Source organism: Tasmannia lanceolata, unplaced genomic scaffold (genome assembly GCF_043159265.1).
Source record: "Tasmannia lanceolata isolate RefF3 unplaced genomic scaffold, GAP_Taslan_0.1 ptg000020l, whole genome shotgun sequence".
NCBI lineage: Eukaryota > Viridiplantae > Streptophyta > Magnoliopsida > Canellales > Winteraceae > Tasmannia > Tasmannia lanceolata.
In genome coordinates, this window is record NW_027518697.1 from 7,314,714 (window position 1) to 7,339,524 (window position 24,811).

At 38.1% G+C, this 24,811-nt stretch overlaps 1 protein-coding gene across 1 annotated transcript; it reads right to left on the reverse strand.

The window, feature by feature from the left end:
• Window positions 1-902: 902 nt before the first annotated feature.
• On the reverse strand, window positions 903-22,982 carry LOC143854223 (26S proteasome regulatory subunit 6A homolog). Its single transcript, XM_077364077.1, has 10 exons — window positions 22,799-22,982; window positions 22,581-22,697; window positions 21,179-21,286; window positions 18,360-18,551; window positions 15,336-15,527; window positions 10,583-10,701; window positions 4,952-5,039; window positions 1,841-1,960; window positions 1,596-1,736; window positions 903-1,249 (listed from the first exon to the last, which is right to left on the reverse strand). The coding sequence occupies exons 1-10, from the start codon at window positions 22,913-22,915 to the stop codon at window positions 1,172-1,174; spliced, it is 1,272 nt and encodes a 423-aa protein (XP_077220192.1). The 5' UTR covers window positions 22,916-22,982; the 3' UTR covers window positions 903-1,171.
• Between the last annotated feature and the right edge of the window lie 1,829 nt (window positions 22,983-24,811).

Genomic DNA, 24,811 nt, shown 5'->3' on the forward strand with positions numbered 1-24,811 from the left:
TTGTTCTACTTTTACAAGCATGTAAGACTGGAGGCAGTATTGGAAGGGCCATCAGGTTTGCCTGAGCGGTAGCCAACCTACTTAGAGTACTAAAAAGTATGGGGCTAGCTAAAAGAAAACAGGATCAAGCCTGAGTAGGATTATTTTTGCTTCAATGTATTTTGTATGGTGTTAGTTCCCACTGTTTTGGTTCGGGTATGCCCGTTCCAATCTTCATTAATATTTTGTATTGTAGAATGGGACTCCAGGTCTCGTCTACCTTTTATATGAATGGATTCTATGTTGCTTTTAAAAAAATAAAAAATAAAAAAAGAATTGTCCAACAACTCCCTCCCTAAGGATGGAACTTGACCAATTTACAACAGACGAGTTCATTGCCAAACATACGCTTGTTAATATATTTAATGACAATCAAGAAAGAGAAATGAAAAACTATTGGAATTCTTTCTTGTTGGATCAAAATAACTAGTCCTATGAGGCTATGACATCATCTGGGTGATCTCTTCATATTTCCTTCAACTTTAAGCTCGCATCCAGGGCATAGAGGAGTTCAACTTTAAGTTACCCTCTGTCATTAACTGTAGACTGTTCATTGAGATCAGTAACACTAACAGCCAATTGAAGAAGTATAAAATAGAGGGGATGGGCTTAAGACTAGGGGCCAAAACAACATAACAAAGGACTGGAGAATGTCTATACGAGGACCGAATATACACTAAACGCTTTCAATAACCATGGAATGTGAAAGAAGACTGGCAATAACGGCATAGCTTATTTCCAAACGTGATGTAAGGATTCATGTAAATAGCTAACAACACCTAGACAATCAAATTCCGAGTCTTTCTTTCTCTCCAGGGGTTGAGCCCAGGCATCCTGATGGTATAACCCAAGAGTGAGGCACATCAGTAATCGGTTCAAATCCTATATTTACTCACCAAGAAAAACAAAACAAAAACAAATAAAACAAAAGAAATGAACAACTCGAGTATTCAAGCAAGCAAATGGAGTTTATGTGAACTCTTAACAGTAAATGCAGTCTCAAAGCAAAATGGGGTTTTACAACCAAAACACCAGCATTTGAGGAACCTTCCCCAACTTCAGAACAGGGCATAGAGGACTTTCACACGATCTTTTCTTGAACATTGCATGTTTAGAGCCATGTATAACTCTACTAGGCGTAGTAATTTAGGCTGGCTTTCTTCTTGGCTTGAACTTGAATTATGCCTTCATTAAAATCCTCATGGGTTACCTGAATCAAAATGACGAAAAAAATTGAGGATGATATCTTCCCACAGTAATTGTAGTTCAAAATGCACAAGGAAAAACCTGTCAATATTACTTGTTGTTAGTGGGCTACATAATGATACATCAGTAACAAAAGAAACAAAATGGAAGCTACCCTTGTCTATAAATTGGAAGAGACTAGTTATAGCAACGATGATGGCTACAACTACAGTGAGATACCATGGTGATGGTGAGTGATACAACAAAGGGCAGTTCCTCATCCATGCATGGGGGGAGTACAAAACAGTGTCATTTCCTGGTATCAAAAAATTCGACAATAGCAGAAAATAAAGGGTAAAGTAGAAAGGAACCTCAGTTGCATCTCGACGGAGAGCCAGCATGCCAGCCTCTACACAAACAGCTTTCAGTTGAGCACCATTGAAGTCATCTGTTGAACGAGCCAGCTCTTCAAAATTCACATCTGGGTGTACAGTCATTTTTCTTGAATGGATCTGCAATAACAAGAAGAAAACAACAATAAGTACCATTTTAAAAAAAAGGTACGGGCATAACTAGAATATAGAAGATCACAGGAGGCGACAACAATGTAGCCTACCTGCAAGATTCGGGCCCTTGCATCTTCAGTAGGGTGTGGAAACTCAATTTTGCGATCTAAACGGCCTGAACGCATGAGAGCCGGATCAAGAATATCAGCTCGATTAGTTGCTGCTATGACCTGAACATCCCCAAAATCATTGCTTAAATACTAGGAAAATAAAAGTTTTCAAAAAAAAAAAAAAAACACTAGGAAAATAAAACCATTCACAAAAATTTGCTTACAGCAAGTTACAGAGAAAAACTTAATAAAACATCACAACTTAAGAGGGGCCATCACAAGATATTGAGTTGTCTAATCCTAACCCCCAAAATTTAAAACTCAACACCCATAACTCTCCAAATTTAATAAAATAAAATAAAATGTGAACTCCGCCCAAATATTGTTACACTCAGTTCTCAAATAATGTATAATCTAATATTGTACAATCTCTAAGAGTCGATAAAGAGCACTAGAAACAACTATCACCCCATAGCAGATAATTTATAATATCTAATTTCAAATAATTGTGGCAGGGGATTCCTCAAATGTCATTGCTTGGGCCGCTAATAAATGCACGGGGCCTTAGCGCCTTTCTCATATTTTGGATGAGATTAGGGACTTGATCCGTTGTCTAAGGCCTCAGTTGGTGCATCGAAGGAGAACAGCTAATACAATAGCGGACGAACTGGCTAAGGAAGGGGCTTCTAGGAACGATTTGTTAATTGTTTTAACGAGGATGTAAACATACCCACTGTTGATTAAGCCGGTGTGGTTTTATTTTTGGTCCCTTGGGGACACCTTGTCCCCGGGCTCTTCTCGGTTGTATCTTTGGCTCTGGATTATTAATAATATTGTTAACTTCAAAAAAAAAAATCAAATAATTTAGTCACTCATAGAGATTCCCTCATTCTTTTCTCTTTTTTTTGAATGGTAAAAGATTCATTAACAGACCGAGATGGTCAAAAGAAGATACAAAGAGAAAAAAGCAGCACAACTATATACAAGCAAATCTCAAAGAAAATTAAGGAAAAATCAAGGAGGAAGGAAAACGAATTGCTCCAAATCCTCCGAATGAACCCCTCTTCTTAGCAAGCTTATCCGCCTCTCCATTGGCCGATCTCCTAATATGGCGATAGGAGAAACCAGAACTACCCACGATATCTTTTATCTCATTATAAAGGTCTGCAAAGCCCAAAGGAAAAATGTGAGAGCCAGACAACCAACGAATGAGAATCACCTTCCACCACCACCTGATTAAGGTCTACCCTCATTCTTATCCATCAGATAATCCAAAAGGCACCTTAAAACTAACAAATACCTTCTACATAGGGACCTCATAAGCACTAAACAAGTACACATCCATATTGGAATTATGTGGCCTCCACATGTTGGGAGTGGATTATGTTGTTTAGAAGGAACCTTTCTGATTGAGAGGTTCAGTCGGTGCACAGGTTACTTAAGATGCTTGAGGGGTGCTACATCAAGTCTTTTGGAGCAGATAAAAGGGTTTGGCTCTCGCATATTGGGAGCTAATAGAAGCCTGCATTGCCAGGAACCTTTCTAATTAGATATCATCGTGTTAATTGTACTGATATTTATTCACAGAATTCCTGAAACATTTTCTGAACACTATAGACTAGAACATTATCCAAAATACTATGGACACATCGAAACTTACTAATACATGGGGTAGTTACCCAGATTTTTATAATCATGGATTCGCTTAATGGTAAGCATTGAAATAATTAGAACTAGCACAACAAGTTATAGAACTAGTATAACATTGCCCATAGTGTTCCACTAAGACTCAACTATTGAGCATCCTAATAACAAACAAGATATAGAACTAGTATAACATTGGCCAGTGTTCGACTCATATGAGCATCCTAATAACAAAGATCTCTTCTTTTGAAAGATGACTTCACAGACATTATGTTCCACTAAGACTCAACTATTGAAGGCCATATCATGACTATATAATCTTGGTATCCAATTCGAAGTTCTCTTGATTAATCATTAGCACATCAATGTAAGGAACTAATAAAATATATGACTTTTAACTATAAAATCTGACAAGAAAAATGCAAGTAGAAGCAAGTTACCATTTTAGAATGGGAATTTTCCTTCAAGGATTAACAGATTAACTTGGTCACCTCTACTCGCAAACAAATTCCACCCAAAAGGTTGGCATCAATTTTAAAGCTCAGATTCGACTCATCCAAGTCAATGAAGAACTTACAATTGGGAGATTTGATGATTGATTAGGTTTTTTGTTTTTTGTAAAACTGAACTTTGGAGTCAGCAATTGAGCCCAGCAAACTAAATCAAACATTACCAGTTCTTAGCGATCGAAAAGATTTTGAACATTGGTTGGCAGAAAATATACTTTTAAAGATCCAGAGCAGCTAAAATGATCTAATGATCATTAGACTAAGCGAAGATTGCATACAATAATTAAATACTATCTTAATGCATCCCAATGTATTCAATATGTTAAATGTAGAACTTCCGGACTAAGAAGTTCATAAATAAATGTGAGATATCATATCAGTAGATGAATGTTACTACAAAGTAAAAGAGAAGGTGTTATAACCAGTGTTTCAAAACGCGGATCCAGTACGTTAAATGCTAAACTTCCAGACCTAGAAGTTCACAAATAAATGTGAGATATCATATCAGTAGATTGATGTTACTACGAAGTAAAAGAGAACTGATAGTGTCATAGGCAGTGTTTCAAAACACGGTCGAAGAAAATCCTAGTTGACTCGGCATGTCACGGTCGAGTACTCCGTTGACGCGGCTGAGGGGTTTTCATTGACTCTGTTAAAACTTAAAACTTCCAACAGGCCCACCACAACAGGGGAAAAAAGTATCATATATCATGGCATTGGATAAGAAGGGTCATTAATTTATCTAAGACCTTACGAGTGGGTTAAGATTAATCAAGAAAAACCTACAGAAACATTTCAAACTACTCATTGGATAAGAAGGCTTACGAAATTGAACATGAGCCTCAAACTAGCAATGCTCATATTAAATGGCTCAAGCTCAAATTCAAACACTGCACATGATAAATGACACCATAAAACAAAAGATTATTTGCTATTAGAAAGGATAAGAAATACTGACCTTTATCCGGTCATCACTGCTAAAGCCATCGAGTTGATTAAGTAACTCCAACATTGTTCTTTGCACTTCCCTATCCCCACTAACTTCACTGCAGAAAAAGTATTATTTAACAGGCAAATATGAGCACAATCTTTGTTTACGGAATTATTTTAACAGCTAAAATCTAACTAACCAAAATAAAAATTTCAAACTCATATCATTCAGGTCCTGCAAGTCATCGAAGAAAGTACAAAAAATGCAAATCATAATACAGCCAAAAGCAGTGAAAGGACATTGACTGAAAAAAAAAGTACAAGAAAATATTTCTCTATTCAATCAGAGATTCAATATATAAATAAACTAATCTCTCCAATCAAATTGAGTCTTCAGATGGTTTATAGGAGTTGCTTTCTTGACCAGACCTTCTGAGAAGATGAGCAAATCAAAGTCCCTAGATTGGCTCAAGGGGACTTCAGGAAGAGAAGAAAGGAAAATGAGAGTGTGGCTTCCAGGCTTCCACCTCAGGACTGTACTGGACGTTTGATAGATGTCATGGAAATATAGGAAGAGGAATCAAATCAGGTGGCAAGGGGACCAAATGGGATCACTTCAACTCCACACTCTATCACCCCTATCTCTCCCACAAATCTCGAACCCTACAATTGATGGCACTTGTTACCTAACACCCTAGAGTCTGTAGGAGATCACTGGGGACACTTCAACTCTTATAATCAATTCAATTTTGACGGAGTCATATGAAAGGGATCTCTCTGTTCCTTTATAATATATGAGCTAAAGGTGACCTAAACAGGATGGATTACTTGGCTTCCTCAAAAAGGAAAGCTTTGGACATTACATTTTAAGCTTGCTGGTTTCAATTCAAAGAATGGAATACAACTTGTTCTAAAAGAAAAGAATGGAATACACCTCATTTTCACAAGTAAACTAAAGCTGTTGTATAATCCTGGCATTCCTAAAACACATTTCATTTCCTTCCCAACCTGTATTTTAGACCCTTTCATTTCATCTTAATTTATTTCTTTCTGTAAAACAGAAACATGCCAATTGGTAGTAGAAGTGATATAATGAAAGATATGTGTGTGTGTGTGTGTGTGTGTGTGTGTGTGTGTGGGAGAGAGAGAGAGATAGAGAGAGAGAGAGAGAGACCATCTTTCGTTCAATTAATGAAAGACACAAACTTAACGAAGAGCTAAGACCATAAATGGTGGGATGAGCTTCCCCGGTATCCTTTTAGAGAAGGAATGATAAAATATGATATTTTCTTATCTGGCAACGCTTCTTCAGTTATAGTGGTCCCCGAAACAATATTCTCTTGTCCTTTACATCTCATTCTTTCTTTGCCTGCATCCGTTCTTCTTTTTTTTTTACCTCATTCCCTCCGGTGGTGTCAGATATGAGCCTCCCTGTTTGGCATCTTCTCTTTCTTTGCCTGCATCCTTTCCTCTCTTTTACAAACTTAATGAAGAGTTAAGACAACAGATTTGGTCTTGTTTTAATTTTTCTTTATATATATATATATATATATATATATATATATATATAGAGAGAGAGAGAGAGAGAAAAAAAAATTGTTGGTGCGCTTAAACTCACCATTTTTTTGGTGCGCTTAAGTTGTTATAACGCTTCCCATTCGTTTATATGTTTGGGTCCCGCTTAAGCGCACCAATGGGAGGCGTTATAACAACTTAAGCGCACCAAAAAAATGGTGCGCTTAAGCTCACCAACAGTTCTCTCATATATATATATATATATATATATATATATATATATATATATATATACTTTAACACTCCCCCGCACGTGTGGCCCACTTGGCAAACACATGGCACATGTGGTCCCACTTTGGGCCGGCCATCGCATGTAGATTTTTGCTATCAGGGAGGTTTGAACTTGAGACCTTTGGCTCTGATACCATGTTAACTTACCAACTTCTCCAAAAGCTTATGCTGTTGGAGAAAGGCGTTATATATATATATATATGAGGAAAAGGATTGTACGCTCGAGTGTACCTAACCTTAGGTACGCTCGAGTGTACCTAACCTTAGGTACGCTCGAGTGCCAAATCACATGGGTCCCACATTTGTGTTGGTCATCTAAACCATTCATTTGCAAGGCCCCATCATAGATAGGGTGCATACCAAAAATCAGCTCCATAGGATCATCCTAACCCATCCATTTGTGGAGGTCAAAATGGACAGACACTGTTTGTCTACAAATCTGCCCATTTTGCCCTCCAGTTTTGGAGGGGTTAGGATGATTCAATGGTGCTGATTTTTGGTACACACCCTATCTATGATGGGGCCTTGCAAATGAATGGTTTAGATGACCAAAAAAAATGTGGGACCCATGTGATTTGGCACTCGAGCGTACCTAAGGTTAGGTACACTCTAGAGAGAGAAAACGGTTCCTACACATATGTGTAGAGAGTTCTCTACACACTAGCTTAAAATACAGTGGGGGCCCACATTGTTTGGGTGATCCAAGCCATCCATTTTAAAGGCCCTCACATAGATAGGGTGTCTACAAAAAATCAGATCCATAGGATCATCCCAACCCTAAGATTTCTGGAGGTAAAATGGATGTCTTTAAACCTTCACAAATTAGTCCATTTTTTGCCTCCACAGTTCGAATGGTTAGGATGATCCTATGAATCTTATTTTTTGTGGACACCCTATCTATGTGAGGGCCTTAAAAATGAATGGTTTGGATCACCCAAATAATGTGGCCCCCACTGTATTTTAAGCTAGTGTGTAGATAACTTATCTACACATATGTGTAGGAACCGTTTTCTCATATATATATATATATATACGGTATTCTTAATATAATTTTTACCATAAGCAGCAAGATTACTTAGTTGCCACCTCATTTAGAAACTCTTGAATTCCACGATGTTATTAATGAAAGGTTCTCATACCTTCTAACTTTTACTAGAAATGTGACAACCAGATATCCCAACTAAATATAATTAGTAACAACCATAGAAAGCGGTGGTAACTTTTAAATCTTTCTATTCTTGGATAAAATGTATAAATTCTAGTATGGTGTCCTTATTCATAATCTGAGGAATGCTAGGGTCAAGCGGCAGGTTAGCCACTTGAAAAAACCCAGTCCCACATTGGTACGTGTGTAACTTGGAAATGCCTCCTTTTACGTCACTCACCCCCTTTTTTTTCCAGCTTAACTCGACAACCAGTCAAAATCCACCCACCCAACACCCCCGGAGAAAGACAACATCTCCCTCCTGATTCTAGAACCTTCCTCCCCCATTTTCAGATGACTGCAAGGGGGATGGCAAACCAAAGCAATATTCTCCGGTCCTCTATATCTCATTCTTTCTTTGCCGGCATCCTTTCTTCTCTTCTTACCTAATTTCCTCCCGTGACATATATGAGTATCCCTCCCTGAGGCTAACAGAAATTATCGGTCGGGACACCTTCATATGCCCCACAATAAAATATCTCAAGTAAAGAATATTTTCAGGATGAAGGTCCTACTGTTCTGGTTAAGAGTTAAGACTATCAAAACATTATAGAAAGATGCCTCCAAAGGAACTTTTCCCCATTTAGACCTCATTGCATTACCCTAAAGATTAGTAAGGACTAAGGATGTTAAGATAAAAAACACACCAACTTTTATTACATGGTAAGTGGATTTTGGTTCCTCCCCAAATTCTAGCCAGAGGGTACATTTTAAAACAAATGTTTGGTGGCAGAAAATGGTATAATAAGTTTAATCTTGTTATGTGGATAATATTGTTAGGTAAGGGTGTCAATTTTGGCTCGGCTCGGAAGCTCGCTCGAGCTCGGCTCTGAAAAAGCTCGGCTCGAATCCTTAACGAGCCGAGCCGAGCCGGCTGGCCAGGCTCGTTAAGAATTTAATATATTTAAATATATACATTATATATTAATATATACACTAAAAGGGTTGTCCAGGGAGTGAAAGGGGGAGGCAAAATATGTCACTTCTTTTTTGGAACCCCATTTGTTACTTGGACCACCCACCGTAGTGTAAAAAGAGTAGTCAAATTACACTAGATAGGGCTGTCCAGGGAAGATAAAGGGTGTGAACTTAATATAACCCGAGCGGCTCGCGAGCCTGACCGAGCCGAGCTCGGCTCGTTTACACCCCTATTGTTAGGAACTTGTAGTCTCAACTATATGAACCCCCCTAAGATACAAAAATCTCACCAACTTCGATTATATTGCAATTGGATTTTGGCGTCCCCCCCCCACAAAAAAAAAAAACCACCACCACACACACGCATGCACGCACACGCGCGCATGAAGGGACAAAGCCCCCCACCTCACCCCAAACCCCCCACCACACACACATGCACGCACACGCGCGCATGAAGGGACAAAGAAACCCTTTTCCAAAACGGAAAATCAATATGAGGAGTTGAGGACCTCTTATAGTTGATCTTCTGTTAGTAACTTGCAGAAAAATATTGATATCTGCAGGATATGAGTCCACCAAAACATCATCCTCATGCCCTGATATAGGTATAACTGGAATAACTAAGTCAATCTACCACATCAAAATGAACAAGGTTACCTACATCATTAAGAAGTAAAAGAGGAAGACCATGTCATGTATGAAGTGTCACCGCTCTCTATATCATTATCGGTATTAATCAGACCCGCCTTTTCTGGCACTGGCCTTAAAAGGTGTCTTTTACTCATATGCTATGAACTTTGGGCCAATTCCATGGATATCAATGTATTCTGGTTCATCATTCACAAAACAAAATAAAATTCTACTTCAGTCCATCATTCATCAATAATTGAGGGCTTCAGTTCAGATATATTTCTCTTCCAAAAATTGATTTGCAAGGATCACTTATATAGTATCTCTGTACTCATTCTACATTTTCAATGCATATCAGTATATCACAACCAAGGTTTTTGAAATTTCAGTTTCGGTTTCAGTTTCAGCCTCAGTAGAAAACGAAATTTTGGTGGCAATTTCGGTTTCGGTGTAAATCTTATAATTTCGGCGAAATAATTTCGGTTTCGGTCCCTCCCCTGCCAAAATCCGAAATTTCGAATTTCGGCCAAAATTTAAAACCATGATCACAACCCAATATTCCACATGGATGTGCCAAATCAAAATTGTGCCATGAGTCATGGCAAAAATCATGGTTATCTGTTTGTTTGTGATTTCCTGATTGTCAGAACCTGCACTTGTTTTGGACCTTAAATTTCAGCTGTTTCGGGCCCTGTTGTGAATTCAAAATTTTAGGGACCTGGGCATCATTTTTTTTCTAAATAAAGGTACTTTTTTTCAAGTTATAAGGACTTTTCCAATTCAATAAAGGGATAAAAATGACACGGTGTTGAAAAGTCCTTTTTATTAGGAGAGGGCCTTATAAATTAAAAAATGTGACATCCTTATAAGATTGTATTTCTTAAAAAATAAGAACGGTCATTTGTGGTAATCATGGTTCTCAGATAAAAAGGGAGATCCTAAAGCAACCAACATGACATCGTAGCGTCCATTGCCACAAAAGGCTACAATATTTTGACCCAAGAACCATGATATCAAATTTTGAAATGATACCAAGACAACATAGTCCCAAAATGGCAGAGCAGTTAGATAAGATGTGTACAAGAAAAGAACATGGCATACCTATCAAAACGTTTTGTTCCAATTGCATCAATTTCGTCAATAAATATGATGCAGGGAGACTTCTCCTTTGCAAGTTGAAAGGCATCACGCACAAGTTTCGCACCATCACCGATGAACATCTGAATAAATTCCAAGTAACCTATTGTTTGTCAGAGATATGGATGAGGCATTCAGAGATGATAAGAAAATAATAAATTTAGACATCAGACCCTATCCACTAATTTAGCAAATTGCTAAAGCAATGAACAGTGAGGTTTTTCTAATGGAATATAGCATCCCACTGCGAAATAAGCAATGCAAAAGCCAAATCTATAAATACCACAACAAGAGAACGAGCGAGATGAAAATAATATAATAACTAATAAGCAAAGCCAAATCAAACCTATAAATACTGCACTAGAAAATTAGAAAGATTAAAATATTAACATCAACATGAAACTTAAAACGCTGAGTATTCTGCAAATCTGTAGCACGATGATGCACAGAATAAATAGCTACATACAGTATTTTACAGCTGTTAGATTGTACATTTTCTTTTTTCCGTGAGAATAATTGCAAGAAAACCTTCTATTCAAGCTTCAGTGGGGTTATGAAAATATGTAAAAATGAGGGATTTGAAGTATTTTTAAAATTGTCGCATTCGTATGAGAGGGTTAAAAGAAATCAAAAGCCCTTCAAATGACCATAAAACAGTCACTAAAGAAGGATAAAATGGGGAAAAAATCACAGCAAAAAAAAATAGGTTCTGGAATTTTTCCAAAAAAAATTCCGTTGTTTTCCCAAGAATAGGGTGGTTTGCCCTATTTCGTTCGGAAAAAACGAAGCAGAACGAAACACACTGGAACAGGACAAAACAAAATGAATTCTTGAGCAGCAAGTTTTGTTCTGTTATTTGTTCCATTTTGTGAAATGATATGATATGTTTCGTCAAGTTCTTTGTTCTGTTTTGTGAAACGGAATGATAATTTTCATCCATATTTTTTTTTTTAAATAGTTGATAATTTTCATCCATTCTGGACAAAACACTATGGTATTGATAATTCTTATCTTAATACTTATTTCCAGTATGTTTTTAGATCAGCAAATGGAGAAGCCGGTTCATTGGCAAAAGATGAGGTCAACTGAGCATCGTATTTCCTCTTCATCCTTCCCTATTTATCCAGATGTCGAATCTTCTTTTCAGTTGTTCACTTGTTGCTGTGTATTCTCTCTTAACCATCTTGACTAAGAGTTGTTGTTTTCTCCTGCTTTTTTTTAATATAGTTTTCTTTGTCATTCAAAACATCCCCTTGTCCATATGGACCTCGTGGCATACAACCACCACGACTTGTGCTAGATAGCCGCCCATTCTCTTTTTACAGTCTTGTGGATGGACGAAAGAAGGGAAGTTAGAGAACAAGGCAGTGATGGCTGAATGAAGGACATGAATAAAGGACCCCTTCCCAAGAGGGTGTCCTTCAATTGCCTGTCTGAATTGGACAGTCAATTTCTAGAGTGCCCATTCATAGAGGAAGAAATAGAGAAGGGGGTATTTTGTTGGGAAGGGATAAAGACCCTAGTCCAGACGGGTTTTGTATTGCTTTCTTTCAGGAATGTTGGGGATATGTAAAGGAGGACATTTTGAGGTTCTTTGAAGAATTTCACCAGAAGATGGAATTAGATAAAGGGATTGGACATTTTGAGGTTCTTTGAAGAATTTCACCAGGGGATGGAATTAGATAAAGGGACTGGAGCTACTTTCATTACTTTGGTGCCAAAAGTGAAGGAGGGATTGAGAGTACATGACTTCAGACCGATCAGATTGGTGGGGGGCCTATACAAAATTCTGGCAAAGGTACAAGCAGAGAGAATTAAGAGGGTGCTACCAAAGTTAGTTTCCCTGAATCAGTGTGCTTTCATTAATGAGCGCCAGATTGTGGATTGATCCCTTATTGCTAATGAGACAATTGATTTCTATTCCAAGATGGGGAAGAAAGGAATTGTTTGCAAATTAGAAATCGAAAAAGCGTACGATAGGGTGGAGTGGGAGTGTCTGGACTATTTGCTTAGCCATATGGGGTTTGGCTTGAAATGGGGTTGTGTAAGAGTTTTCATCTCTTCAGCTTGGTTCTCAGTCATCATAAATGGGTCACTAAAAGGTTTCTTCAAGTCCACCAGAGGGTTGAGACAAGGAGACCTTCTTTCTCCTTTTTCTCTTTGTTATTGTAGCAGAGATGTTAAGCAGACTGTTAGATAAAGGGAGAGAAGGCCTAATTGAGGGATTTGAGATTGGTGAAGGTCAATTAGAGGTTTCCCAACTTCAGATTACAGGTGACACTTTGTAGTTAAGTTCTCCGGAGTTGATTCAAGTGGTAAATCTTAAAGCTATCATGAGGTGCTATGAGATGATCACTGGCCAAAGAACTAATTTCCATAAATCAAAAGTCTTTGGGATTAACATTCGATCTGATGAGGAGAGGGGTTTGGCTGAGGTAATGGGTTGCATGGTAGACTCTTTCCCATTTACCTACTTGGGTGTGACCTTGGGCATCGGTTCCCCAAAAAAAGAAAGTTGGGAACCCATTGTAGATAGAGTAGAGAAGAGGCTCGATACTTTGGAAAAGAAGTTTGGTTTCCAAAGGAGGTAGACTTACCCTGATTAAGGCAGTACTGGCTAATATACCCAACTACCAACTCTCGGTATTCAAATGTCCTATGAGCATCATTCTTAGACTAGAAAAAAATCAATGAAGATTTCTATGGGTGGGGCAAATGATAAGAAAGGTATTCCTTTAGTAAGTTGGGAAGAAGTTTGCAAGCCCATTAAGGCGGGTGGATTCGGCATCAAAAGAATAAAGGAGACAAATCAAGCACTGCTAGGTAAGTTGCTATGGAGATACGGGCAGGAGGAATCTCAGTTGTGGGCTAGAGTCATTGAAAGTAAGTACGGATCGTGTAAAGTGCATTGGCTGCCCAAGGATAAGTTTAGGAAGCCAGGGAAAACAATATGGCGAGATGTAATGTGTTTCAAAGCTAAGTTCTTGGAAGGGGTCAGATTTAGAGTATATTCGGGGAATAGAGTGAGGTTTTGGTGGGACAAATGGTGAACACATTCCTCTAAAAGAGGCTTTTCCACAGTTCTTTGCTTTGACATCGATTAAGGATGTAGTGGTAAAGGAGTGTTCCAGTCGAACAAACAATAGGGTGATATGGTCTCCTTCGTTCAGAAGGAACTTCTTCGAAGGGAACTTGACTTGGTGGGACAACTTCTGCAGACATTGGAACGCTGCTACATTAAGCTAGATGGGGAAGATTAAAGAAAATGGGTCTGGAACTCAGATGGGGAATTTTCGGTCAAATCCTTTTCCACAGGCTTCTACCTTGCCCCGCTACCTCCAAAGTAGCCAAAGTGTGGAATATCAAAGCGCCGCCGAAGGTTTGCATTGAGTCAGGTGAGTATGTGGATCATCTCCTAGTCCGTTGCAAGATGACTAGAGAGGTATGGGGTAGATTACTCTCTAGATTTGGAATACATTTGGTTTTTCTGGCCAAGTTCATAGAGTTAGTGGAAAACTGGGCATTAGCGTCATGGAAAAGTAAAGGAAAAATACTATGGCATGTCTCCTTCTTGACCTGGAAAGAATGTAATGCTAGAATTTTCAAGGGAGTCTCTAAAGGAGCCCATTTCCTATTCAATAAGGTAATTGCCTTATCAATATCTTGGGTAAAAATGCTAGATAGCTTCAGATTTGTATCAGCTTATGAATTATGGCACGGTTGGAGGGAGATTTGTGGTTCTTCTAGTAACAAGCCCAAAGTTATTCAAGTTTGGAAACACCGGCTCATGGAACCTTAAAACTAAACTTTGATAGCTCTAGTATGGGAAATCCAGGGCCCTCTGGTATTGGACATTTGTTGCGGGACGATGAAGGGGTAGTATTGTGGGCTTTTAGAGATCCGATTGGGGTAGCAGATCCAAATGAGGCGGAAGTCCGTGCTACTCATCAAGGAGTCAAATTACTCTTCAATGTGGATTTGAATAAGGTAGTGATTGAAGGGGATTCTCTCAATGTTATCAAATGGCTTAGAGGTTCACATGGTTCCTTGGAGATTTGTTGCTCTCTTTGATGAGATTCAGGATAGATTGGGATCAGCCTCGGTCTCTTTTCTCCATGTTAGGCGATCTGCCAATGGGGAGGTGGACAAACTGCCCAGGGAAGGAGTTTTTAGGGAGAATTTAGAGTTGTTTGATTTTCTTCCCCCCCCCCTAACTTCTGATATTCATTGTTCCATATTTCTCTAATTCTGTTTCCATCATTTTTCTTTGTATTTGAAACCCTCTTGGTCTCGTGTTTATTAATGAAATCCATTCACCATTCAACAAAAAGGACCTCTTCCCAAGAAAGACGAAGATTTAGTTGCCAGCTTTCTGATATTAGTGTCCATAGAAGTTTACAAAAAAAGGCATCAGCATATTAGACCATAGAAAGTTCACAAAAAAATTGCACTCAAATTGCAAAAGAAGATGTGTCATAGTGCACAGTCGTAAGTATTGGAAACAAAATCCCAATTATTTTTTGATACACACATAGGAAATCAAATCGTCCAACAGCAATGAGTTGATGTCATGTAATAAAAGAATGTATAAGTCAAAGTTAAACAAATTTGAGGAATCTAAATGCAAGCATTTATATATTTAATATTTCCAAAAGGCATCATAGTAAATATAAGTGATGCAGAAGATTTAAGAATTCCTCAGTAGTTGAATAATAACCTGAACCAGTTGAGGACCAGCTAGCTTCAAAAAAGTAGCGTTTGTTTGTGCTGCACAGGCACGAGCCATTAACGTTTTTCCAGTGCCAGGAGGTCCATATAAAAGTACTCCTTTGGGAGGACGGACTCCTAACTTTTCAAACCTCTCTTTATGGGTCATCGGCAGGACAATTGCCTCCACAAGTTCTTGTATCTGCAAAAAATATCCCAATGCTAATAAATGTTAGGAGTAATTGGTACCCAGTGAGAACCCTAAGGAGTGAACATAATGGTAATCCTCAACCTAAAAGATATAATGAATACCTTAATTATATATAAGTAAGACTGATATCCATCTTTTACAAATGCTTTATGACCAAACTATATGTAGGGGCTGATATTGGCACCCCTACGTCAGACTGCTACTTTGTGGTATCATTGAGGGGGTTTGTAAGTCTAAACCCTTCGCACCACCTAGGAATCTGTAATGAAATATGTGCATTATTATCTGCCGTCTCCTGTTTCATCTCCATTCCAAGAGAAGTGAACTCCATGCTGCTTATCTGGCCGTCGTCAAGGATTCTTAGCATTCCCATATCAAGTATCTGATTTTCTGTCCAATCTTCTCCAAATTGTTGAAAAGGGAAATAAATGGGGATGTCTTGTTTTTGTTGTTGACATTGACCACCCTCTTCGCCCCCATTGTAATTCTCCAATTATCTTTTTTTTTTGTCTATGCTTCTAAAGAGTTAGTCAGACGTGTATTCTTTGTCAGTAAATATTCACTATCTATCAAAAAACATGGACAAAGGATGGTCGAGTGTCAAAATATGTGTGATAACTGATATGGGCAAAGGGCCAATCAAATACTAAAATGCAGGGAATACTCAAAATTGATCCAGTTAAAATGTAAGCCGCAGGCTGGCGATGTTACTCAGGCTATCTTTAACAGGGAAAGGAATTAGGAAATGGTCAATGGGTATTTTTCATGAACCTCCTAATTACGTTGGCAAAAGGGCAAATTCTCCCAAGAATTCATTAAAAAGGGTAAGAATTCTCTAGAAGGTATTTTGGAGTGGATGGATGGATCTGACGAGGCTATGAAGCAGTTTTGAGTGGGGGGGACCGAGAGGACAAGAGTGGTGGAGACCGAGTTTACCATGACAGCTGCAGAGAGAGATGAGAGGGAGGATGAGGAGAGAGAGGGATTTCATTATACCATGGTGAGAGTATCTCCATCGCTTTTTTGTCAAAGACATGAGCTCTCTCTCTCTCTCTCTCTCTCTCTCTCTCTCTCTCTCTCTCTCTCTCTCTCTCTCATCGAGCTGCATCTCCCCTCCCTCTACCATTTGGCAAATCGATCGTGTAAGCATTTGTTGTTAATAATCTTATACGATATTTGGCAAGAACTGATCTTATTGAGCATTAACTTGTTATAGTTGAGCATTAGGAACCTTTCTTTTTGTAGATAGACCATCAACCCATCTCCTTAAAACTTTTGTGTCACCGTTGGGTATCAGCTTTTTCTTTTTTTTGGCATTGCTTGCTTCCAAGTGCCTACACTTGTGGTCATGGATCTCATGAATGCTCTCAACATTTGGTTGGACGTCTACACTTTTTCTAGACTTGGATAGCATGAGATATCAAACAGATTGGTAAACATGAGGTCTGGTACCCTGACTTTGGCACGATCAAAACGGTGTGTTATCGAGTGTATCGATGGGCTTCCTTTAAAGAAGCTTTTGATTAGTAGGGGCGGAACAAGATGCCTTTGGATTTCGAAATTCAAAGGATTAACCTTACCGTCGCGTTGGTATTCCTCAAATACATAAGACAAACACAAATGCTATAATTTTCTCAAACAGCCCACAAGCAAACTTATCTGATGTTGAGGAATGTACACAAATAGACAAATAGGGAATGTACATTGAAGAGAGCGAAGAGGGTTTGAAGAAAGGGGTTTCAGTGTGTGTCCTGTGTGTTTTGTGTGAGTGTGTGAGTGACTTAGAGAGAGAGGTTTACCAACTTATGCATCAAAACATTCGATCAAAGGCAAATAAATAAGAGGGCGGAGGGGGTGGACGGCTAAAAATGTGGAAACACGGACGTGCACACGCGTCCGCGCACACACACACACACACACACACACACACACACCCTATGTAAATATAGGAACACATACTTGGGGATCAAATTCAATGGTGGACTGGCTGATTTAAGGAGCAGAAATAAATCAAAGGGGCAGAATGATTTGCCTTTGGCTTTCGATGTTCAAGGGATTAACCTTACCGTCACGTTGGTATTCCTCAAATACATAAGACAAACACAAATGCTATAATTTTCTCAAACACCCAAGGAAACTTATCTGATGTTGAAGAATGTACACAAATAGACAAATAAGGAATGTACATTGAAGAGATCGAAGAGAGGGTTTGAGGAAAGGGGTTTCAGTGTGTAAACTATGTTTTGTGTGTGTGTGTGTTTGTTAGAGAGAGAGAGAGAGAGAGAGAGGTTTACCAACTTATACACCATCAAATTCGATCAAAGGCAAATAAATAAGGGGGCGGAGCGGTGGATGGATAAAAATGTGGAAACACAGACGTACGCATGCAAGCAAGCGCGCACACACACAAAAAAACACCTCCACTCCCTACGTAAATATAGGAACACATACTTGGGGATTAAATTCAATGGGGTGGAATGGCTAATTTAAGGAGCAGAAATATCAGCCCACATATAAATTAGCCATTGATATACACACTCACTTGTTTAGTTATGGCACTCATCACTTTATTAAACACCTCTTGATTGGTTTTTAATAACACACACATATTTGAGGATGCATTCTATCTAGGATGACGCGTAATCATCTATTCAACATCAATGTACATTTGGTGGGCCCCACAGGTCCCAGATCATACACCTAGCGACCCCCACTATAAGCAGATTACACCCAAAAGTCGCATTAATTGGACAACCAATAACCATCTCATCAAGTACAAGTCTAAAACTACTATTTTTCATGAAATCGGAAGCAGAAGTTCACCTGTTTCTCAAGGCCACCAATATCATTGTAATCTTCGGTCGGCTTTTCATCAACCTCCATTGCCTTTACACGTGAGTCATATTCAGAAGGAAGAGTATCCAATATCAAATAGCTATCTTTGTTCACCCCAACCAAATCACCAGGTTTCAGCTTATCAGGGTCTACCAGCCCAACAACAGGTAAAAAGATTGTCTACAATCAAAAAGAAAAGTGTAAATTTCCTTCCAATGCTCTGCCTAAAAGGAGGAACAAAGCTTACTTTTAGCAACTATAGAATCCAGTTAAGCACATTAACAAGAGGATAAAAAATCCCTAAATTAAATTAAAAAATCAACAGTAAAAGCAAACACTTTAAAGTACTGACAGACAAGTTTCAAAGCAGAGAAGTGATTGGTGTATGTTTGTTTGCAGACTAATTCTCAATTATTCATGGCGCCATAGCGGAGGCGATATTGGGAAAAAATTACAGTAGAATTTAATTTTATCTTATAAATGGATCAACATTCCAAGCAAGATTTGCAAGAAGCATAAAATCTTAACATTATGAACTGCATGTGCTGTTAGAAAATTTTGTGGCAAATTATAAGTGGAGATTAAATTGCTATCAATAATATCTATTATATCCACAAAAATGGTAACCATATACAAGAAAGCACTTGTCTTTTGAATTTAGAAAGTGATTATTTGTTCAAGCCATTCAAAAAAAAAATGATTGCTTGTTCAAAAATCTAAGTATGAAGTGTTATATGATACCCAGATACTTGCAAGGTTTTAAATCTCGGTTTCGGTTTCGGTCATCACCGAAACCGAAACGTTTCGGTTTCGGTACGAAATTTCGGACAAAATCTTGTAAAAATTTCACCGAAATTTCGGTTCCGAAACGTTTCACTGAAATTTCCGAAATTTCGGGTGAAACTTTGTACTTCACCGAAACATTTCACCGAAATTTCTGAAACGTTTCACCGAAATTTTACCCAAACGAAACGTTTCGGCCGAAATTTTCGAAACGTTTCGGCGAAATTTGGTACTTTTCCGACTCACTGTGAATTTCGTTTCGTTTTCCACCGAAACCGAAATATTTCGGCCGAAACGAAATATTTCGGCCGAAACGTTTCGGCCGAAATTTAAAACCATGATACTTGTAAAAGCTGAGAGTACTGGTATAGAGATATGATAGGATATGGATATACGCATAGAACGCGACATGGATACAGCTCGTGTCATATTTGCCTGTTTTCAAAATTTTGTGGTCTAAAATGTTCATAACTAAAATTACATTTACATGTAATGAAAAGAATACAAAAATATAAAAAGATACCCCTTGGATCTTGTTATATTAGCTCATAATTTTATGGAATAAATTTTAAACAAATTTCGGCACTAATAAATAGGAATACAATAGCTCAACCGTTGAGGCTTTGTTTCTTAATCATGAGGTTGAAGGTTCGATCCTAGCTTACCAACCAAAAATAAATAAATAGGAATACAATAGAATGAAATGAAAAATAAATAAAAAGACACTCTTACCTCGCTAGAATTGAAACTCCAACAAAATTCAAAAGTAAGCATTAATTATATGTACCTTGTTTTGTTTTCTATGTTAAATCTAGTTTTTTTTTTTTTTTTTTTTGAAAATTAAATTTTCCTAATGATTTCAATGCGTTCAAAGTTGTAACATCATGGTATGATACGGGACAACTACATCCATATCGGTGACCTAGAAGCAAAACATAAATGTTAAATCTAGTTAATTTTCCAATTTCTTTTATTTATTTATTTATGTGTCTTGTAAGTTGTAACATCATGGTATGATATGGGACAACTACATCCATATCGGTGTCCTAGATTGTTGAAAATTATTACTCGTATTGCCGTTCCCCATATCCATATCAGGGTATCATAGGTTAAAACCCCCAGAGAAGTAACAGTAAGAGTGGTGGAAAGAAAATTCTGAATCCATTCCAAATCCTCGCAAAACTTTATTATTCATCACCTCACTTAAACAAAAACTGACCATTGTTTTAAATATCCACCGAAACCCACGACCGAAACGTTTCAGTTTCCATCCAAACCGAAACCGAAATGACCGAAATGCATTAACCAAAATCGTAAGTATAGTCATCATATACTATATTAGTATGTATTATATAATTATATTTATAAAAATTGCATGCAAAAAGTGGTGCATGCATTATTTATAAATATTTATATAAACTACATGTGAAATTTGGTGGGTGCTAAATTGTTAGACATGCGCGACAGTGCATGTCATTAAGTGGATGGTTGTCTTGCTATATGATAGTTTCTAAGTGTGTATTTGTGCTTTTTCTAGCATCTCTGGAAGTTTCATCTTTAAACTCTATCATTTGCATATGTTTCCTTTATTTTACAAGATTTCCTCCGAAATTTAAAACCTTGAAACTGACTTAATTTCCCTTAATGAACTGATTCCAATTTCGACCAAAATTCAATTGATAGTATAAGATATAAAATTTCAACAGAAAAGTTACAGCATAACCCAAATTTCAGTATATGCATAGAATCGCCGAGCATAACCCATATTCATAACTTTCATGATTAAGAATATGCAACAACTCCATTTCAAAAAAAGAATATGCAACAACTGCACACATGAGCAGATTGCTGACACCGAATAATTGACCATGGAGATCACTTGCTATTTCAATATTCAAGTCAAGATTTACACTCTAGTAATTGTAAGGATCTTCCCTAATATTGGAGAAAGAAAGAAATAATAAGAGTGTGTACAAACTAGAACAATCCAAAAAATACGAGTGAATGAGAAAATGTTGGCTCACTTGACGTGTAGATGTTTTTAGTACAACGCACTTCCCTTTCCTTTGTGAATCCAGATCAACATTAGCACCATCTTCTTCGGCCTCATCTTCCGGGTTCATCTCCAAAATCTAAGGAATGTAATAAATCACTGTTATTGTCCAAAATCTAAGGAAAGCAAAATGCACAGGAATCGCCAGCAATTACTTGATGCATGAAATAATTATGAACCTTAGGGCCACCATGATAAACAACAAGAGGACAGCAGTAGAAGAATTGAACTATGTAAATTAAACTATTGAAATTTTTATGCCAACCGCATGCTTGCAAATATGTATGAGATGTTGAAGGCTTTAACTGTTCAACGTTTACCAGCTTTATAATTGTTTCATCAAGTAATGTGAGCAAAGTTACTGTGATGAAACATTCTGATTGTGTTATGCTAACCTAAAACTTCAACTTGATAGGTGCATACCAGTGTTTTTAAAGGCGCTGGAGTTGCACCTCGTGGCAAGGCACGGGTAAATGACTTCCGGGGCAAGGAGAATGTGTGGGACACCACAAAGGTGCATGCTTTTGGCTTAAGGCATATGAAGGCGTCTGTATATACCTTTCACTTAGGCCACGTTTGAATACTCACAAGATTTAGATTTGGATTTAGTTGACATTTTGAACTGAATCAGATCCTAAAAATTTCCAAATCAGCTACGACGGTGCAAAAAATTCCAATTTTCAAATCTGTTCTGTGAGACATTATTTGGAATCAATATTTGTGGCAACTTCCTTCACCGTCGCTGCTCCTCGACGTTGCTCCGGCCGCAGCGAGACATCCATCCCTCCCTCCCTCTCTCTCTTTCTCTCTTAAAACATGTTCATGAAGATGATGGATGTATTTTGTATCCAAAACTCAAATCCAAATCAAAATACAAATGCATCAGGAATCCAAACGGGCCCTTAGGGCCTTTTTTTGCAATAAAATCAGTATGGTTTTTTGCAACATGGGGGTGATTTGACCCTTGAAAATTTTGATTTTTTTTTTGTTGATTTTTCTTTTTCCTGAACTTCAACCCTCATTAGGGTTTAACTTGATTGGAGGGATCTTATAAGAACATTTTTATAATCTAAAATCATATATTGGATGATTTTAGAGATTTTAGAGATTTTAAGGGTTTTTTTTTCTCAACTTCTGTTTTTTTTTTTTTAATGGTGGGAATTTTATTTATGAAGCAAACAAAATACAAACAAACAGACTGAGATGGTTGGGACTAGGAACAACACACAGAAGTTAAGTGGTATGCAAACAATAAAGACAAACAAGCCTCCTTTAGAGTGGGGGAAAATCAAAGACTTCCAAACTATCTCTTTGGGCTCAAAATCAAATTAATGAAGAAAGCAGAAAGTGAAAAGCAGTGTATAATCAATCACCTCGACGATGTTACCGACTAAATAAGGAAGCTGTTTGTTGAGCTTTATCTTTTCCTGATTCTCCTTTATCTTTTCTTTGAATGATTCTAATTCTAGGTTCGTTCTCTGGAGCTCCTCCTTCGAAAGGGAACACAAGAAATAAGTAGGAAATTAAGGATATATGAATAGGAAATACAAGAAGAGAGAAACAAAAGTTGGAAAAGGGGGAATTTTCTAACCCTAAGGATTCTGATCTCGTTATCAAGAAGACGAGAAGCCCTCACAATGTCGTCTGAAGACATGGAAGCAAGCTGGTCGTCTTCCATGCTCGTGTCTTCGACCATGGCGGAAGCCATTAGAGAGTAGATGCAGAGGTTTTAGGGCTAGGGTGAAACCCTAGAGAGAGAGAGAGAGAGAGAGAGAGGGTTTCCAGGTAGAATCGAAGCAAGGCAATATATACTTGGAAAACACTTTGAAAACGCTATTCCGTTTGGAAAATAAAAACGGGGTTGAAATGACCGTTGATTCGATCTTTTGATTTTGTATTTATTGCTTTATGGGCATTTGAGCTTCTCCGTTTGTCTTTTAGTGGACGTGGCTCTACTGGTTAATGCCCGTTTGTTTTTGCCAAAACGGTATTCCGTTTTCCTATATCATTTCCCTGCGTGGTAAAATGGCCAAATTGTCCTTGTTATAATATCTGGAGCTGGATTCCGCATACCCTTGTTTTGATTTTGACACTGCTTTCTACACTTGGAAATTACCTGAGGGTGCGTTTGGATTACCGGATTTAGGAATCAGAATCGGTATCCCATTCCACCTATTCTGGCGGTTGGTTCAAATTATGGAGGGCGGAATTAATCTCGGAGTTTGGAGGGTCATCCGTTGATTCCATTACGGTGTTGGTCAGGATGGTACCAAACGCTAGAATAAAAAATCATGACTGATTCGCTTGATGAATTCCAGTGCTTGCCCAAACTCCCTATAATAGGAGAATTAGGATAGGAGCTGTTTCCAATTCTTGATTCCGGCAATCCAAACGCACCTTATTTTTCCAAGATTCTGCTGCCTTCAGGAATTTCGATGCATCTCATTTGCCTCCGTACTATCAGTAGGGTTCCTCTGTTCGTTATTTGGTTCTTAACTTTGCTGGAGATTATTAGTGATTCTCATTGCATCCTCGCTATCCTTCTCGATGACTACTCTCTCATGGATCCTGTCTGGAATCCCGGCGCTGCCCATGATCCCTCTATTCGCTGTGAGATGCATTTCAGTGTATTTGCTTTTTTCTTTTCTGATGATATGTTATTGTTGCTGTTGGCTTTTGTTATGCTGGGAGCTTGTTCCCTTCTTGCTGGCTTTTGAGCCGCCTTGAGTTGTACTATCTTATATTTTAATGAATCTGGTAGGGGTCTGCCTGACCCCAGCTTGCCCATCAAAAGAAAAAAAAAAGACTCATGAAGAGCTCTCCTTCCTGTGGGCCTGTTTGGTAGGCAAGCAAGTGGTGGAATGTAGAAGAAGATCACCGCATTGCTTTGTTGGACTTTCTAATGTGTAAATACATGTCCATTTGAAATGGAAAATGCCTATTTGTTTCTTAAAGTTTTCCACCTTAAAATCACGGTGCAATTTCGTTTATGTCTTGAAAGAAATGTTGAGCAGCATCGACTAATGCGGGTCCATTAGTTTTTGGTAATTAATATAGAATTTAGAGAAACAGTACATTCATCCCTTTTTCTTCCCCCGACTAGTGGGTGACAGAGTATCCAATTCAGATCGGATCCACCTATATCTCAATCACCACTTCCGTCTTAGTCACGATCCATTTCAAATCCCTTATGGGTCAGACTGGATTCGGAGTGTTCCTCGGATCCTACTTACTGTGCCTCAATCGCTATCCATTTCAAATCGGACCATCCATCAGAGTGTCCTAATAGGTCCTACTTATATATATCCAGAGGATGATCTTAACCGTCCAATATGTAGAGATTTGTATAATGTGTCATCCCTCTATTGATAGGAGAGATAAGTTCATCCTACGGAGATGATTTTCCAGGCAAAAGGTATAGCCTATTTACATTACCCAATATAATTAATTGTCTGGGTATTCAAACAATGTGGGCCCTACAATATATTTTTTAAATAAATACGCACAAGGACGGGCAGTCATCGTCTTACACTTTCCCTGGCCGTGGCCGAACAACATAATCCTTAGGGTCCATTTGGATGCATGTAATATGAGTAGAAGGAAA